General features: G+C 42.4%; 1 protein-coding gene across 2 annotated transcripts in view; it reads right to left on the reverse strand.

Moving 5' to 3' along the window:
• Ubxn2b (UBX domain protein 2B) overlaps window positions 1–14680 on the reverse strand; it is a 30381-nt gene extending 15701 nt beyond the window's left edge. Inside the window, exons 1-5 of one of the 2 annotated variants that reach the window (XM_057791126.1) lie at window positions 14448–14680; window positions 11127–11230; window positions 5137–5287; window positions 3678–3761; window positions 2697–2806 (exon numbers count right to left, since the gene is read on the reverse strand). In XM_057791126.1, coding sequence (XP_057647109.1) covers window positions 2697–2806; window positions 3678–3761; window positions 5137–5287; window positions 11127–11230; window positions 14448–14561 — 563 coding nt within the window. In that variant the 5' untranslated portion in view covers window positions 14562–14680. Of the gene's footprint in view, window positions 1–2696; window positions 2807–3677; window positions 3762–5136; window positions 5288–11126; window positions 11231–14178; window positions 14305–14447 lie in introns of those variants that run through there. The other variant, XM_057791127.1, reaches the window with a different exon arrangement.
• Between the last annotated feature and the right edge of the window lie 3101 nt (window positions 14681–17781).

A 17781-nucleotide genomic window follows, 5' to 3' on the forward strand; every position in this document is an offset into this window, starting at 1 on the left:
AGATCAGGGAGCCTGTAGGGGTCTGGTCTAGGTCCCCTGCATATGTACTATGGCTGAGAAGCTTGGTATCCTTGTGAGACTCCTAACAGGGGACAGGGGCAGGAGCTGACTGTTTCACCTGCTCTTGGGACCCTTTTCCTCCTGCTGGGTTGCCCTGCCCAGCCTTGATGCTATGGTAAGTGCCTGGTCTTATGGTAGCATATTACGCCATGTTTGGTTGATGTCCCATGGACCTGCTTTTTTCTAAGGAGAGATTGTGGGGATGTGGATTTGGGGCAGAGGGGAGATGAGGAGAGGAGACTGGGGGAAGGAAAGGGAGGAAAAACTGTGGTTTGGGTGTAATATGTAAGAGAAGAATAATAAAAAAAAATGCTTTAGGTTAGTACAGAAAGTAACAGATTTCATTATGGCATCTGCATACACACGCCACTGTAGTTTGTTCTTACTGTTGTTCTATGCCCTTCACTTCTTTACTGAAAACAGGCTGTCTCCCTTCTACTTCCTTCCCACATGTACTGATCAATCTCTTTTTTATCTACTTTATGATCTCTTCTTCCCTTCTCATGATCCCCTTTCTATTCATGATCTATGTACTCATATATAGATACATGCATTTATATATCTATGCATATATTAAATCTAGATGATGTATATTAGAGAAAACACATGGTATTTGAGCCTGGCTGGTATTGCCTAACATTATTTCCAATTCATAGAAATGTATTATGTATCTTTATGTTTTCTTAACCCATTCATCAGTTGATGAATATCTAGGCTGGTTCAGTCCCTGAGCTATTGTGAACAGTGCTTTATACACACAGATGTAAGTAACTCCATGGTATGTTGCTTTAGAGTTCTTTAGGAAATTATTCAGGAATCCTAAATGTCAAATGGTAGGCAGATTTCTGTCTTTGGAGAACCTTCCATACAGATTTCCTTGGAGGCCATACAGGTTTACAGTTCCACCAACAGTGAGGAAGGGTCATTCTTCATATCTCTGCACTGCAAAGAGGTCTTTATCTACACAAGGACTTGCCATCGATACACAGAATCACCGTCCCTGGCTACAACCATTTGCTTTGAACTCCATCCTGGAGGCAGTCAGATACTGATAAAGGTATCTCTTATTATCAGGTAACTGGTGAGCAGCAGATGCTTCAGTGTCAAGGGACTGCATGGCTACAGGAGACGACTGGTCTACCCTGAGGACAGTATCACAGTTAACACAGAGTTAGAGCGTTCAGAGACTGTGGACTGCATGGCTACAGGAGACTGGTCCACCCCGAGGACAGCATCACAGTTAACACAGAGTCAGAGCGTGCAGAACTGACATGGGGAACAACTCTCTTCTTCAAGATGTCTTGGCCTACTTCTAGCATACAAGTAACCAAAAATCAACTAAGCATTTTTGGAGGATTTTATATTTTTATTTCTGAAGATCCCTTGCATTTCCAAGAATGTACCTCCCATATTAATTCCTTGAATGAAATGTGATTTATAGTAATTAGGCTGACAATGCCACATACTTCATCTATGGTAATTTTATGTTACATTTGCATAGAAAGTGTACAAATTAGGAATATATAATTTGAAATATAAACTTATATTAAAGAAATAATGTAAATATCACTGATAGGCATTTTTTACTTATAAAAATTACTTTCCTGTATTTAGTATACATAAGGTAAAATACATCAACTTTTGGAGAAATGATGTGTATAAGCAGATTTTATACTACCAAACAGTTGTTCTTATAGGACAACAAAGACAGTGTTACTAAATCTTTCAAGAAAGAGTTAATGGATCTCAGCTAGTCAGAACCTCTAACAGATATTCTCAGAAAGGAGACTTTGCTCATTACTGTTCTTGATGATATGGTGTGGGATATTTGCCAAAGAGAGCTGCAGACAGAGAGGAATGCGCCCACGAGAGAGAAGTATGCTGCAGTCAACAAAGCCGAAGGATTCACGTTTGAAAACTCAGTCCCTGGTTGGTAGGACTTTTGGGGAGGATCAGAGTGTGTGGCTTTGGAGGAGATGTGTCACTGGAGATGGGCTCAGAGGTTTAAAGCTCACGCCATTCCCAGATGTTAAGTTCTCAGCTACTGTTTGAGGGCTACGCAGGCCTGCCCACAGCCATGCTTTCAGTCCTCATGATCACGGACTCACCCCGAGACTGTATACCACCATTAAATGCTTTCTTTTATAAGTTGCCTTGGTCTTGGTGTTTTGTCATGGCACTTTGCCAAGAGTAAGCAGGACAGAGACTGAACGGATAGGTAGATAGATGCTATTCAATTCATTAAGGCATTTCTTCTTGGAGCAAAGCCCATAATGTCATCATATTTAAAAGAGGTACAATCACCCAATGTCCTTTCTCTACAAAGATCCATCTCCCCAAAGTCACTTATGTAATACGTCACAATAACTAATTCTTGAAAGCTAGTAGTGTATACAGAATAGTAAAAAAAGAAACAGGGCCTGGGAAGAGGAGCTACTTGGTCAGATAACTGCCACACAAGCATGCCACCTGAGCTACCTGGGGAGTTCTAGGCAAGGGAAAGAATACCACTGAGACCGACCTACGACCTCCACATCCATGTGTATACATGCATATGCAGTCACAGGAACATGCATGCACATACTCAAAACAGTTCCATTCCACATAATAAAGAGAACAAGAATAATTCATCTTACCCTCTCTTAACAGATTCCAAAAACTGAGCATTTGTTGGGTCACTGTAAGGTCTCAATTCTCCATCATCTAAACTGAAACCATTGCTCCACAGCTTCAGTAAAATCTGAACCTTTTGGAGACGGGAAAAGAAAAAGAATTTATCTCCAAACAATATTAGATTTCAATGTTATATCTCCTAACTTACTATCTGATTAATTTATCTTAAAATACAGAGGTATTTGTTTTAGTCAAGGCTAAACATGTGTGTCCACCATGTGTTTACTTAGTAGGTTTATTTTTAGCTTAGAACTCTGATAATAGCTGCAAACATCAAAGTCTCCCGGGTGGCACCTGGCTGCTGAGCAATCACTCAGAGTTCACGAGGGAGCACAGCAGCAGGAAGACAGACTCCACGTGGCACCTGTGACTCGGACCCCTCTTCGAGCCCCAAATATCTTTAATTCCACCACTTACAATTCAAGCCAAGGGGCAAGGGAATCCTTCCAAGAAACTGTTAATGTCTAAAATAAATTTATAATTTTAATATTTTCAAAGGCAACAGAAATAATGATTTCAAATGTTTTTATAATTTAATTCATGCTGTATTATAAATGCATACAATTTCTAAGAAGAAATTGTAAGAATTATATATTCTGCCTGGCGGTGGTGGTGCACGTCTTTAATCCCAGCATTCAAGAGGCAGAGGCAGGTGGATCTCGAGTTTGAGGTCAGTGTGGTCTACAGAGTGAGTTCCAGGACATCCAGAGCTACACAGAGAAACCCTGTCTCAAAAACAAAACAAAACAAAAGAAACAAACAAAAAAGTTATACATTCCAATGTAGCAGTAGAAATATTGCTAATAAAAGCACACAGGTTCTTTAACTCCTGCTTCAAAAACTAGTAAGAGATATCTGTATTTATAGTGCCAACTATTAATTCAAGAAGGAGAAAAAACAGGATCAACTAGGTGAATGCTTAACATTTTGATGACTGTACCTACATCTTGCAGCTGATTTTCTCCATAGATATACTCTGACCGCTTACAGAAGGAACTGCCCAATCTGTATCCTCCACCTGTAAATGACTGAACACAGGATAAGTGGGTTAAGAATTCACTATGGCTTACAGTCAGAATGTTATTTGGATACTTGATATTTCAAAACTAGACAAGAAATTATTGGTCAGATTCATAGTGACTAGGAAAATACATTGGAATGAAGCCCTTAAGTTACAAGCAAGTGTATGTGAGAAGTTAAATGTCTTTTCGTATAAACATTAGTAACTCGAAATGTGAAATAACTTAGTTTGATCCCCAGAAGCCACACGGTAGAAGGAGAACAGACTCCTGCAAAGTGTCCTCTGACCTCCACATGTGGGTTGTGGATTTGTGTGTACACGACTACACAAACAAAATAAATGTTACAAATTGTTAAAGAATTTTGTGTGTATTTTATAGGCTTTAAAATTTTTTTGTTTTAACTGAAATAGAAATTACATCGTTTTCTCCCTTCTAGCCCCTCCCACATCCCCCCTCCAAGTTGAGAGCCTCTTTTTTCTTATTGTTACATACATACATGTATGTAAATACATATCTCATTATTGTTACATAATACATGTATGTAAATACATGTTTTTATTGGTGGTGTGTATATAGTTTCTAGGCTGACCACTCTGCATTGGATAACCAACAAGGTGTCATCCCTGGGAGAGGGTAATCCTCCTTCTCCCAGCAGTCAAGGGTTGCCTGTAGTTCTTAGGGGTGTGACCACATGCGATCTCCCCCTCCCTTGAAACTGCCATTGTTCCAGTCTTGGTTATGCAGCCACTTCTAGGGGACTTTTACAGCTGACTTCCTGGTATTCTGGCTCTTACAACCTCCCTGCCCCCTCTTCCACAATATTCCCTGAGCCACAAAAGCAGGAGCCGGGATGCAGATGTATCTGTTGTGGCTGAGTTTCACCATGACCTGTTGATTTCTGCACTGCGTCCATGTGTCGTTTCCTGGGATGACCTCCATCTTAAGCTGTTTTGTTAGCTACCGGAAGTTAGCTATAGTCACAATTTGATCTTACCTGTATCAAGTAGGCTATGATCACACTTTTGATATTGCTGTACTGAACACATAGTCCTCAGGGAGGATACTGTGGGCAGAAATGGCTATTCTTTTAATTACCATTTGCATGACAAATGTGCTTTAGATTACAACCTTACTTTGTTCCACATATGAAATCAATTCCATACTTTGCTTACAGAATTGGAGAATGTGGAAATGTTAAAATGACTTCAAGGCTTAACAGGAGGAAGTTTCCCAGCTGCTGCCAAATAAAGCCTAACACTGAAGTTTCATGGAGGAGTCATTCTCAACCATGGGGCCAGAAAGATCAGAAAAGCATCACCATGACACATGACCAAGTACCTCACACCTTCCCAGAAACAGGACAGTCACAGACAGCACTGACCTTAGCTTTGTCGTCACTTGAAGATCTTGTGGCTTCACTTAGAGGGACAGCCCCATGCTCCCTTGCCTCTCTGAAAAGGTCATTCACAATGTTCCCAGGTGGAGGCTGAGCTATATGTACTCCACCACACTCCTGGTCACCTGAATAAAGCCTTTAAAAATCACAGCTCATGAATAAAAACTCAGAACAGACACAAACCACTCTAAAATAAGAAGCTACACAGCCACAGGAAATAACTTTTCTTTATAAAGCAGTACATTGAGCTCTTCAGGATATCTAACTGTACAACGGAACAGGGCAAACAGAAAACAGGGAGAGTCTGTATCCCTTCTGGGTTTGTGGAGCCTGACATTTCAGCACCAGCACAGTGACTGGGGTCCTGGTTTCCCACCTTGACCCTGGTTGACTGCTTAAAGATTCTTCTCCTGTTGGGGGGGCACTGGCAACAGGTGGAGGCTATTCTTGCCCCACATGGCTACACAAAGGTTTATTCTTCAGAAAGACCTAGTGCGTTACAATTCCCGGTGTAAATAACTTCATACATTCCCTTTGTACTAACTAAGATTTGCCCTGACTCTAATTTCAGAAAGGCTACAAAACACACATTTTCATTCACCTAAGATTATCCTAATCTTTCTCAAGGAGATAAGAAAATTTAACAATGAAGTAACACATAGAAACTTCCAGTATAAGGTGACAGAGTTCACTTTTTATTTCCCCACTTCTACTCCAGTTCCCACTAACTCACAGAGCAACGGCGGAAACCACAACAGCCCTGTACAGGGAACAGAGGCTCCCTTCAAGGTTTTCTCCTAAACTGGCAATCAAGTTACAGAGGAAGCGGCAGTTGGACATAGGTGTGTACACCAGCAGAACCCCACTACTGCTGTGGGGAGGGGCACCACCCCATCAGTGCCACTGAGTCCACTAGAACCCACAGAGTCTTCCCAGGCTGGCACTGCATACCTGTGGTGTGGGGGTGGGTACAGCACACACAAAGAAAGTCTGCCTGTCTCTGAAATAAGTGAGGGACCACATAGCACACGGCCTCAGGAACTGTGACAAACAAAGCCAGCACAGCTTCCTGCCATGTTTGTCCCCAAGTATAGCTTCTTTCCTCCCTGTCTCATGTCAACAAGCTGGCAGAGTGAATGACCCTGCCTCTTTGCCTTGTGACAAAGGCCTGGGAAAACTGGTCACAGGAAAAGATTTAGTGGTTATGGCCTTCCCTGAGATCATGCAGCCTCACTGATATTTATAGTCAGAGCTGCAAGCCGTCTGGAACTGACTGTGTGTTGCATAAGGGAAAGAGAGGCCAATGCTAATTTCTTCCCTTAGACAATATGAAATGCCCTCTCCTCGTTGCTCTGCAGTGGCATCTTTGTCGGAGCCAAACAGCCGTCTCCAAGGGTGGGAGATTCAGTGTCCCAGTTTTGACTCACTGGTCAGACTCTTAGGCCTCTGCAGCTTTGGAAAAAGTCTTCATATCGAGTACTTTGTGTCCTAAGCTCGAAGGGTGCTCCATGAATTCTCTAGTCGTTCTCTGTGGAGACAGAGGACCAAGGGTACCACAACTGGAGCAGTGACAACACTGTCCACTTTCATTTTCTCACTTCACATGGGAACTTCGTCTTTCCATGACTTTCTTGAGAGGCACCATTTGCCCCACTGTGCAGTTTCATGGGGTTCCAACCATGCTTTGGTTTTACTAAATTTCTTTTCTTCCCTTTTCCACAATAAGATGTTGATGCCCTTGCCTTCTGTTCTCCTCTTATTTGAAACTCATTTGATCAAAAAAGTATTTATCCACTCCCATTGCAACTTCCGATAAATGACTCAAAGGTAATATTTTACCTCCCTTTGAAAACATCTTTTCTTCCATTCTCTTGCCATGCAGCACAAGCTGTGGTCCTCCTGCCTGAGCCACACAAGTGCTGGTATTGCAAGCATACACGATCATGCCTAGCTCTCTCTTTGGCCGGTTGCCTGGGGCAGGAGTGAGACAGCCTCTGTACACGAGGCTGGCTTTGAACTTGTACACAGCTAACGTTGACCTTCAGCCCCTACCTGCCCAGTGTCGGGAGTAAAGCCATATGACACCACGCCTGGCCCTTATTGACATTTAAACTTTGTAAAGACCTTAAAAAATAAAGCGCCTACTGAGTAATCCTGCATGAATGAAGTCCACCAGTTCTAAGGCCAACCAAGTTCCATGATGCAAGCCTCTCGTCAGCAAGCACAGATCAACCACAGCTCCCCAAACTCTCTTTCCTACTCGTGCCCTGTATTCTGTGCCAGTAAGTTTCTATAACCAAGTTTTAGAAAACACTAGTGCAATTCCATCCTCTCCCTCATTCCAGTGTAACCACCTACTGTTGTCTTTTCCCTTAGGGTACCCAAATTGGGCTGCCTCTTCTTCTTCCATTGTTTTAACTTGACATTGATTTTTCTAAAAAAAATATGCTTTTTTCTATTTCCCCCAAAAGATTAACAGTTAATATTATCAAAGGGCAAATATATTTTCAAACAATTCTTATAACTAAGTGATCCCCATTTTCCAGATGAGAAAACAGGCTAGAGGTGGTTAATGAAGAGACCCCTACCCCAATACACATGGGGGCTGAGCTCTTGCACTCCAGCTCCTTTTCACTGAATGAACTTTTTGCACACAAGCATTTCAGTGACTTGAATGAATGTGGCAGAATAATGGAGCCAACTGCAAATGAACATCTAAGTCGCCTCACTCAAAATACACTAGGGAGTCAAGCGCTTAACTCACAACAGGGCCTTCCTAAGTGTAGACTTGTGTGACAGAAAGGTCACATACCCGTGAGGGTCACCCTGGCTGCACTTCCACTAATCTGTAATGTTCCGCAGCCTCTCCTTCTGTCCTCTCCTGTCCTTTCTTCACGTTTCCTTCTACGCCTCTCTGCCCCCGACCCCTGGGGCTCACTTGGATTTTAGTAACTGTTAAAGGTCCAAGCTAGGCATATCACAGCGTCCATCTCATTTAATTCTCAAGACAATGCTACGTAAGTGATGACCTGGAGAGGACGCGTCCTAAGTTCTGCTGCTGGCATACAGCCTTGCATGAGCGAATTTGTTAAAGCTGTCAAACTGCCCTGAAAGTTGGTCTAAAGATTACACACTTCCTATAAGCTAAAGGCATAGACCACATTATGTCTAATATTTTTGATAATGAAACTATATTCGTGTTATATTTAGCTTCTACTGACCAAGAGCAAATTGGGTGATGGAAGGGTTTATTACATCATACAGGTTATCATTACTGAGGGGAGCGATGGCAGGAGCCTAGAGGTGGAAACCGAAGCAGAGACATGGAGAAATGCTACTCACTAGATTGCTCTCCACGCTTTGCTCAACATACGTTCTTATACCTAGGACCACCTGCCCACAGTCATGCCTGTAGACCAGTCAGACAGAGGCAATCTCTCACCGGGGAGTGCTCTTCCCAGGAGACTCTAGCTTGTGTCAAGCTGACAGAAACTAACCAGTGCAGCTGGCTTAAAAAGCCAGGGGGCCAGGTGTGGTGGTGCTAGCAATCTCTGGAAATCTCAGCCTTGGGAGGCTGAGGCAGGGGGATTGTGGGTAGCATGACTAACAGTGAGTTCCAGGCCTGACTAGGCTGCATATGATACCCTGAAAACCACAAGAAGTGACAGGGAGCGTACAATCACTTTGATTTCTAACACCGCCCTAGGAGGACAGACAGTGAGCAGGGCAAACGTTCTCACTGAAGGTGAAGCAGGGAGCTGTGAACTGCTGCATGAAGTGAAAACTACCGGTATCATGCGCAGAAAAGACTGCCGATGATCTCTGTGCGCATGTACCTGAATTGATTAAACAGCCTCTGAAAATTTAAAGAAATTTATCCTTTTGAGTGGTAAACGGTTCTTGAGGTCAGCATTACTGGTTGGAGGGTACAGCTCAGCGGTAGGAGTACATGGTTAATGTGTGTGCCATATCGAGTTTAGTCCATGACACCCCCAAATGAACAAAGAGCACTACCAAATCAAACTAACAACAAATTCTTTTCTGATTGCATAAGTAAATGCATCCAATGGGGGGAAAGAAAGAGTTCTAGGGATTGAACCCAAGGCCTTGCACATGCTAGGCAAAACTCTACCATTGAGTCACATCCACAGATCTTAGTATTTTCAGGTTGCTCAAAATGGCCTGCACCTCTTGGCAGCCTAGGACAACCTTAGCTCATGATCACAGCTCATGAAACGCAAGGAAAATATCTACATGTCAGTCTTACAAAAACTCAAATCAGGTTTACTGCACTAAGAGCAAAGTTAAGTTCTCATGCGCTCAAGTTAGGGAATCTAAGGCTGAACAATGAACTACTGAGTGAGGAAAACTTAGGTAGAATCACATTAAATACTTTAAAAATAGGAGGGGGATATATACATTAAGGAGGTAATTAAAATATTACACACATCTATATATACTCATATATCTAACAATAAGAGCTAAGTCAAAGGATAGTATATTCAAACCAGGCCGAGATACCAACCTGCTGATTATAAGGACAGACTGTACCTGACAATGGAGTGGTGTGGTGGTCAGCTCCTTAACCAACTGAGCATATCACCAAGAGTGGGGAAACTTGTAACTATATGGCTCCTGATGTGATATAATAAAAAGCAGACAGTATCACTTATCTATACTCTTGACAAAAATGTTTAACAAGAATCTAATTATGAGGAAACAGGGATCTAGAATGTAGGATATTTTGAGACATCTGGTGTATACTTTTTAAAACAGTGAATGTAATAAATTTTAAAATATGGAGGTGAGCTAAATACAGGTAGAGAGAGAGAGAGAGAGAGAGAGAGAGAAAGAGAGAGAGAGAGAGAGCGCGAGAGAGCACATTTCTACATTTAAAACTCAACACAGGAAAGTCAAATGCAATGAGTAGTCTCTAGCTGGGTCCCCAAATCCCCAAAGTGGCTGCAGACATCATGGTGCCACTGTTAATTTGTAAGCTACACTTTATTTGGATTCTATACGTTCTTCTTAGGGGTACACAATGAAACGTCTAGAAGCAGGTGTCAAGAATGCTGTCGTTTGCTTTCAGATAGCTGCGTGAAAAGGGAGTGAGTGCATGTGTGAGTGAGAGCAGGGCTATATGAGTACACATTAACCCAGGTGAAGAAAGGGAAAGGCTCAGTCTTCATTCACCTGACTAACCTTCACACTTTCTATGGGCCTCAACATTTGTAAAGGAAAACACAGGAGAAAGAATAAGGACTTTTCTTATCATTCAAGTACAGGAAGATGTATCATTTTTGTCTCCCCTTCAAAAAAATATGTGAAGTGAAAAAACATAGTGTCCAGTGAATTTTTCTACTTCTGATGAAATTATACTTTTTGAGAATGAGAGGTAATAAGAAAATTCAAGCTTGCTCTCTAATGTAATACTAAAAAAACCAATAAAAATATTCACACTATAATAAATGTGATTCTTATCTTCTAAGCCTCTAGTCTGTTCTTTCTGTCATCCAGAGATTGTAAAAACAACAAATGCATCCGAGGAAATCATGTCAGACAAGGCATCGCAGTACAGAAGCACACACAGAGACTTCACAACTGACAGATTCGTCAGTGGGGACCAGGGACTTGCAGAGCCCCCGTGGGTGGTGGTGAGAGCCCTGCTGGCCCTCAGCGGACAAGGCTGCACATGAGTGCTGTTGAGAGGAGAGTCTGGACATGCCATCGAGCTCAATGAGCATCAGGACAAAAATATTAGAGCTCCAGGATTCAAGACAGAATCCATGTGGGGCTTAGGATAACAGCAGGCACCACGGGATTTCTTCAGAAGCTTTTTTCACTGACTATAAAAATTTTAGAATAGTACCTCCATATTTATTTTTAAAAAATTAACTTAGAAAATCCTCAAAGTGACTTAAAATCGGCTCAGTGCGCTAAGCTACTACAGGTAGCTGTCGGGAAGCAACACTCACCGTTGTGGCAGTGTCCGTGGGCTCTTAAAGACGGGAGCTGCAGATCTGGCAGGCCTGGAAGACTTGCATTTCACTTCCTCTTCGTACAGTCCTGCCAAGGCCAACTACACACAACAACAGGCTTGTTATCCAGCTAGCGATGGAAATACACTTGTAGACAGCTGAGGAACACCCATTAGTTTGGAACTGGGCATTAACAATTTCCCACTAAAAAATGAAGGCTGTTGCCTCAAAAGATGTTGCCTTTCCAAAAGAAACTAACTTGTGAGGTTTCATAGTATTCAATTAATTAAACTGCCTATGCCAGAGAAAATTTGTTACAATAATTCTTTTAATTAACTATTCAACAGTTTCAAAAACTGAGTTTGGCAAGACACTGTTTTCCCCTCTGGACCTGTGTAACTTTCCTCCAGGCTCTCAAGGCTTTCTGAAGACAGTTCATGCTATAGTTAATTTCTCTAAATCAATCTCACAATATAATTTTGCTTAGTAGTTTTCAAAATCCAGGAACATGAAACAAGTTCAAAAGTATCGCCTAAAAGTCTATCAGACATAAATTTCATCAAGTTCAGGGGAAAGCTGAAAAATAAGACAATGAATTAAATATAGGTTTCAACCACTTATAAAGCAATACTGCAAAATCACACACTGCAGATACATAGCTGCTTACTTTCGAAATAAAGTAAAAATATATTTGTCCTTGAAATTTAGAATGTAAAATGTTAATGTAATTATTACAGAGTTCTTTCCTCCCTCTCCTTCTGCTGTTTTGAGTAACAAATTAAATTTTTTTCATTCAGGCATGGTGTCACACCCCTTTATCTTAGCACTTGGGAGGCAGAAGCAGGAAGATGTCCGTGAGTTTGAGGCCAGCCTGGTGTCCACTGTGAGTTCCAGGATAGTCAGGGCTGTGTAGAGAGACCCTGTCTCAAAAAAACAGGCAGAACAAAAGAAATTTCCTTAATGTTCCTAGTGGGTATTCAATCCGTGTGATTATAATCTTTGGGCCCTACTCACTCTACAATCAAACAAGCCCTTTCCCCCACCAGGTAACTATCTCTGTGTATTTTTTCCTCAGAAGGAAAAGAAGAATAAATAACTGAGGCCAAATCATCCAGTGCTTATTTTTTTTTCCAGGCTGGGAACTGAAGCCAGGCAGAGCCTCATGCATATGAGACAAGCACCCTAACACTCAGGTACATCCCCTGGCCAATAGGTTCTGTGCACCTTTGGCCAAACACATTTAAAATACACACTCAGGGCACCTAGAGGCTCTCCCCCCCATTTCCTAACTGTTTTTATTCCTCCTTCTTCCAGTCTCTCACAGATGATGCAGCAACTCGTGAATTTCTGAAAAGGCAATTTCCCTAGAAATGCTAATGAATGGCTCTGACCTCTTAAGAACTGAATTAAAAGTTCTTACATAGATCATAATTCTTTTGATATTAAAATATAATTCCATCATCTGTCCCTTTCCTTCTCCTTCCCATGTTCACACAACCCCTTGTTCTCTCTCAGCTGGATCCAAACCTTAACTAAGGCACTAGTTACTGTGTAAGTCTGATGGATCACTGAACATCGTTGAGTTTAGTTTTTACGCCTTTAAATGCCTAACGAAATTTTTGTCAAGATCAATTGAAAGATTAGTGTACGTAAAGCACAGGCACAAATACCCATCACTACAAGGTCTTAGTTTTAAACTGTACCTGTCTTCACTGTCCCCCAGCAGACGTCTCCTTTGCGTCTCTTTGTCACCTTTACTATCCCTACTTAACAAAGTTAGAGTCATTAGGGAGGAGGGGGGCCTTAATGATTGATGGGGGAGGGTCCAGTGCATTGTGGGTAGTGCCATCCCTGGACTGGGGGGTCCTGGGTTCTCTAAGAAAGCAGGCTGGGCAAGCCACAGGGAGCAAGCAGGTAAGCAGCATCCTCCAAGGCTTATCTCCAGGTCCCTGCCCTGCTTGAGTTCCTAGCCTGACTGCCTTTTGAGGATGAACAGTGATGTGGGAGCCTAAGTCAAATAAACCCTCCTCCCCCCACCCCCCCGCCCCCAACGTTGCTTTCAGGTCGCGGTGGTGTTTCATCTCTGCGATAGTGACACTGACTAAGACAATTAGTTAAGTGGTTTCAGGGTCACCTTTAGCGAACCAATGCTCAATCAATACCATTGTAACTTTACATCGGTTTGGTCTATTAAGGCTAGCTTACAAGCTTGTTTCAAGTCTGTGGTCTTTCAAAATACTTAATACCATACCACAGTATCCTGTACTACTTATGGATTTGATAGTCTATTTATCTCCAAATTCCCCAAAGTTATAACAGCAAGTAGTCAGTTGTGTTTGGTTGAAGATGAAGACCAGCTACTAAAAGTGCTCTGCCAAGGTTGGAGAATTCAGGCTCATTTATTCTTAACCATAACCCCTTACACATGTTTAATTGCTGAGTGTTATCAATGATCTCACGAGGAGACAGAAAAATGCCCCCAAATGAGCAAGTTAGTGTTAGCATCTGATAAAGTAGCATTTAGTGGACAAGTGTTCAGCTGACTAACGTCGGCATAGTAACATTATCGAGTTTTATTTCTGTTACATTGTTTCATGGACTACCTCTTACAAGTGGGCTGCAACCACAGCCTGAACTGTTTTAAGCTCTCTCCTGTAAAAACGCCAAGCTTTTTGATAAGGAAAAAAAAAAAAGAAGAAGAAAAACAGCCTTTAATGTGTAAGTCTTTAAATCCCAAAGAGCATCCAAGAGAACGAATCAACACGCGTTATTTTTAAATTATTTTTCAAGCGATGGCCATAGGAACTCTCCAGCAGGCAGGTAACATCAGTCGGGAGGCACCCAGACCGCCCCGCAAAATGACATTGCCCACAGCTGCCCGGTGCGCCGCGCGCCCTGGGTTCCACGCCCACCACCCCGTCGCGCGCCTCCCTGAGAGACCCCAGCCATCATTCTCCTCCTCTGACAGGGTCCGGGCAAGGCTCAGGCGAGGTACCCAGTGGTTCTGTCCCGCGCCTCCCGCCCGCCGCCGCGCTCCCGGCCTCCGCACCTGTAGGTCCCGCGCACTCGGGGGCCGGGGCCTCGAGGACCCCCTCTCCGGCTCCTCGGGCTCCGCGCGCCCTCCCTCCGCCATCTTCCACCAGCTCTCCGCGCCCGCCCGCCCCGGACTCGCGACTTCCGGGGCTGGTTACTTAGCGACCGCAGGAGGGGGCGGAGCCACTCGGCGACCACCCTCTCGGGAGTGGGCGGAGTTGAGTTGCGTAAGGTTGGTCCTCGCTCCTTTTCCCCACCGGTCCTCACGACCCTCCAGCCTTTTACCTTCTGCACCTTGTGTGCAGTCACTCGGCGACTCCCTGGGAGATACTGTATAGGTCGTCCCAGAGTGCAGCCTTGACTTGCAGGTCCACGCAACTCAACAGATGAACGTTGCATCTTCACCTTTTAAGTCTTGGTCCAATCGTTCGTTTTCCCTTATCAAGGATCGGATGGTACATCCGTCCCTCCGCATCCGTTTTGAAGAAGAGAAACGCATTAAAGCTTTTGGCAGTGAAAATGGATACTCTTAAACCACCCCAGCCAGGATTGATTTAACCCTTTCCTGTCTTATCCAAGGCACTTAGACCTCCCAAAGATTGCCAAGGTAGAAAAAGAAGTCCAGACCTTTATGTAACCTGAAAGCTTGTGAGGGAAAGAAAGACGAAAATAGATAACAAAATAAATTTGTAATAAGCTTTGCAAAGAGTATTAAGCGAGGCCTGTATGTGAATTGAGAATATTCCATTGGTACCAACTGTGTGCACCAGGCTGGGTGCCAGCCTACAGTATGCTGCCTTGATGTGGTCTTTAAAAAAACAGCAAATTTGACCAGCTAAAAAAGGTGAAACTGAGAGGTTTGTACAGTGTGCTGCCTCAACCCCAAACCCACTTCTTTCTCCTCCAAACTGCTGCTTTTTCGTTCTGTTCCTTATGGTATCACCTAACTTATATTGGATATTAGTCATCTGGAGGTCACTGAGGCTATTCATGGGTGAGGTCAAATTTCCCAGTGCTGGTGTAGGCTGCAGCAGTTAAGCCTAGAAGAAGGGGTCTTGAATTAGTCGTTGTGGCCAACAGCAGAAATTTCAGGGTTTTTCCCACCTGAACTGTAGCTCCAGGCGGTGTTCTCAGCAGTGTGCTGATCAGGAAGAAGGTGTAGAGTTGATAGCTTCCCATGCAAGGTATCCAGGCAGCATGAAGGAGACAAACAGGTCTCAGTCAGAAGACGAGGTCTTAAGAATGTATAGGACTTGTGTGGAGAAGGGTGACTGCATGTAGCTTGAATGGGGGACCAAAGTATGGTGATATCTTGTTTGTACAAGTAAAGCTTACCTGCCGATCAGAGGGTGGAACTAGCTACTAGCTGACCATAGAGGTCTGGAGGTCTGTACAGACATACAGGAAATGATATGGCTGTGCAGAGAGAGAGGAAGTGATAAAGCAGGAGGAAGTTGAGTAGGTGACAGTGGTTTGGCTCCTTTGTCTCTCTGCCTCTCAGCATTTTACCCTGTATCTGACTCTGGACTTTTATTGTTAAGGCCTCTTAGAATTCCTGCTACATATTAGTGCCCAACTTAAAGGCAGTAATTCACAAAAACGCCACAGGCAAAGGCATAAGCAGGAGCTGAACGTGGGAGCTCCTGAACCTCCCGGATAGACTTTTTCCCCCCAAGCCTCTGACATTTTGCTATATGATTCAAATGTAGATACTTTAGAAAGAATGTTTGAAGAAATAAGGGAAATTTTGTCTTCTTGGGGATCGCAAACTGCTTCTGAAAAAAAAGGAGATTCTATTAATTATTTAGTCTATAAAATAGGTATACAAAATTTAGATCACAAAAGGTACAAATTAGGAGAGATCAATAGCAGACTCTTAATGACTTTCAAAGATTGCTAGGAGACATTTCCTATCTATGACTCACTATTGAGATAAAACATGATGAACCGATTAATTTAAAATTAAAACTTTAGATGGTGACAAGAGCTTAAATAGGCCTAGGAAATTATCAGCTGCAGCTGACAGAGAATTGGCTTTGGTAGAAGACAAATTACAGATTGCACATGTGTATCCTGTGGATCCAAAGCTTAACTGCTTTCTAGTCATATTTCTCCCTGTACCTGTAATGGTCTGTCCTGTTTCTTTAAGATAACCCCCCCACTCTCCCCACTGCTGAGGCAGGGAGATCTTCCTTCCTCTTCCAGTCTGACCTCCTTGCTGTCTGTCTCTGTGGCTCCTCTCCTCTCCCCCTTCTTCCCTCTCTCTCCCTCTCTGCTCTTCTCTCTTCTCCCCTTTCCCCTTCCCATCCATAACCCACTAAATAAATATCCAACCTCACTCTGCATGGCATACCTATCCATTCTGGTCTTTCACCTGCCACGTGGCTCCCTACCTGGGATGCAAATAAACCAGGAAAGGCAGGTTACAAATCAGAAAATTTAAAGTGGATCTAAGCTCTCATGATTTTGTCCAAAAGTCAGAATTATGTTATTCTCATGCTACTAATAGATTTTATGGAAACTTTCAACATAGTTAATGTTTTGCAATATGCAGAAAGAATTGTTTTGCATATTGAAACTGCTGAATTTATACTAGAGTATACATAATAAACTTTATTATTTATTTAATTACAAGAAATTATCAGGAATAGGAATCATCCCATATATATAACACACATTTGATTTCATACAGTTCTTCCAGGCCCTCTAGCACAAGGTAATGAATAAATTAATCAATTATTAATTGGAAACATGCTGGAGGCCTCAGAATTTCATTAAAAAATCATGTCAATAGCAAAGGTTTAAATAAAAGATGTTTTCATCATGTGGCAACAAGCCAAGGAAATTGTAAGGAAATGTTTTACTTGTTCTTTAAACAAAATACCACTACCTATGGGAAGTAACCCAAAGGGTACTCAAAGCAATGAAATCTGGCAAATAGATGTGTTCTGTTTTGTAGAATTTGGAAGACTAAAATATGTGCACCACACTATTGATACCTGTTCAGATTTTCAATGGGCAGCACTTTGAGTTCAGAAAATGCTGATTAGGTAATCACACATTTGCTAGAAGTTATGGCCACCATGTGTATTCCTGTACATGCTCCAGCATATGTCTCTAAGAAATTGAAACAGTTTTTGCTTATTATAATATAAAACATATTATAGGTATGCCACACAATTCTATAGGTCAGGCAGTTATTGAGAGATCAAATTGAACTCTAAAGGATATGTTAAATGAGCAGAAAGGGATGACAAAGACCACCATAAATGACTTGATAATGCCTTATTAACTTTGAATTTTCTAAATACTAATGAGAAAGGAACAACAACTGCAGAAACACACTGTATAGTAGGAAAAATACGGAATTAAATCAGCTGACATACATTAAACATTACTGTCCTTAGAATGTAATCCAGGACAAGGGTTATGTTGGGGTTTTGCTTTTGTTTTCACAGGAGAAGAAAAGCTACCTCTAAATTTCAGGGATTGAATTCTAGCTCTGCCTCCAAAGGGGAAAAGATGCCAATCTCTCACTCTACCTTTTGTTGGTTTCTGTCTGGTGTTTGGATGCTAGGGAACAGTTGAGGGTTTGAGAAATAGTCGTTTTTTTCCTACA

Source organism: Chionomys nivalis, chromosome 16 (assembly GCF_950005125.1).
Source record: "Chionomys nivalis chromosome 16, mChiNiv1.1, whole genome shotgun sequence".
NCBI lineage: Eukaryota > Metazoa > Chordata > Mammalia > Rodentia > Cricetidae > Chionomys > Chionomys nivalis.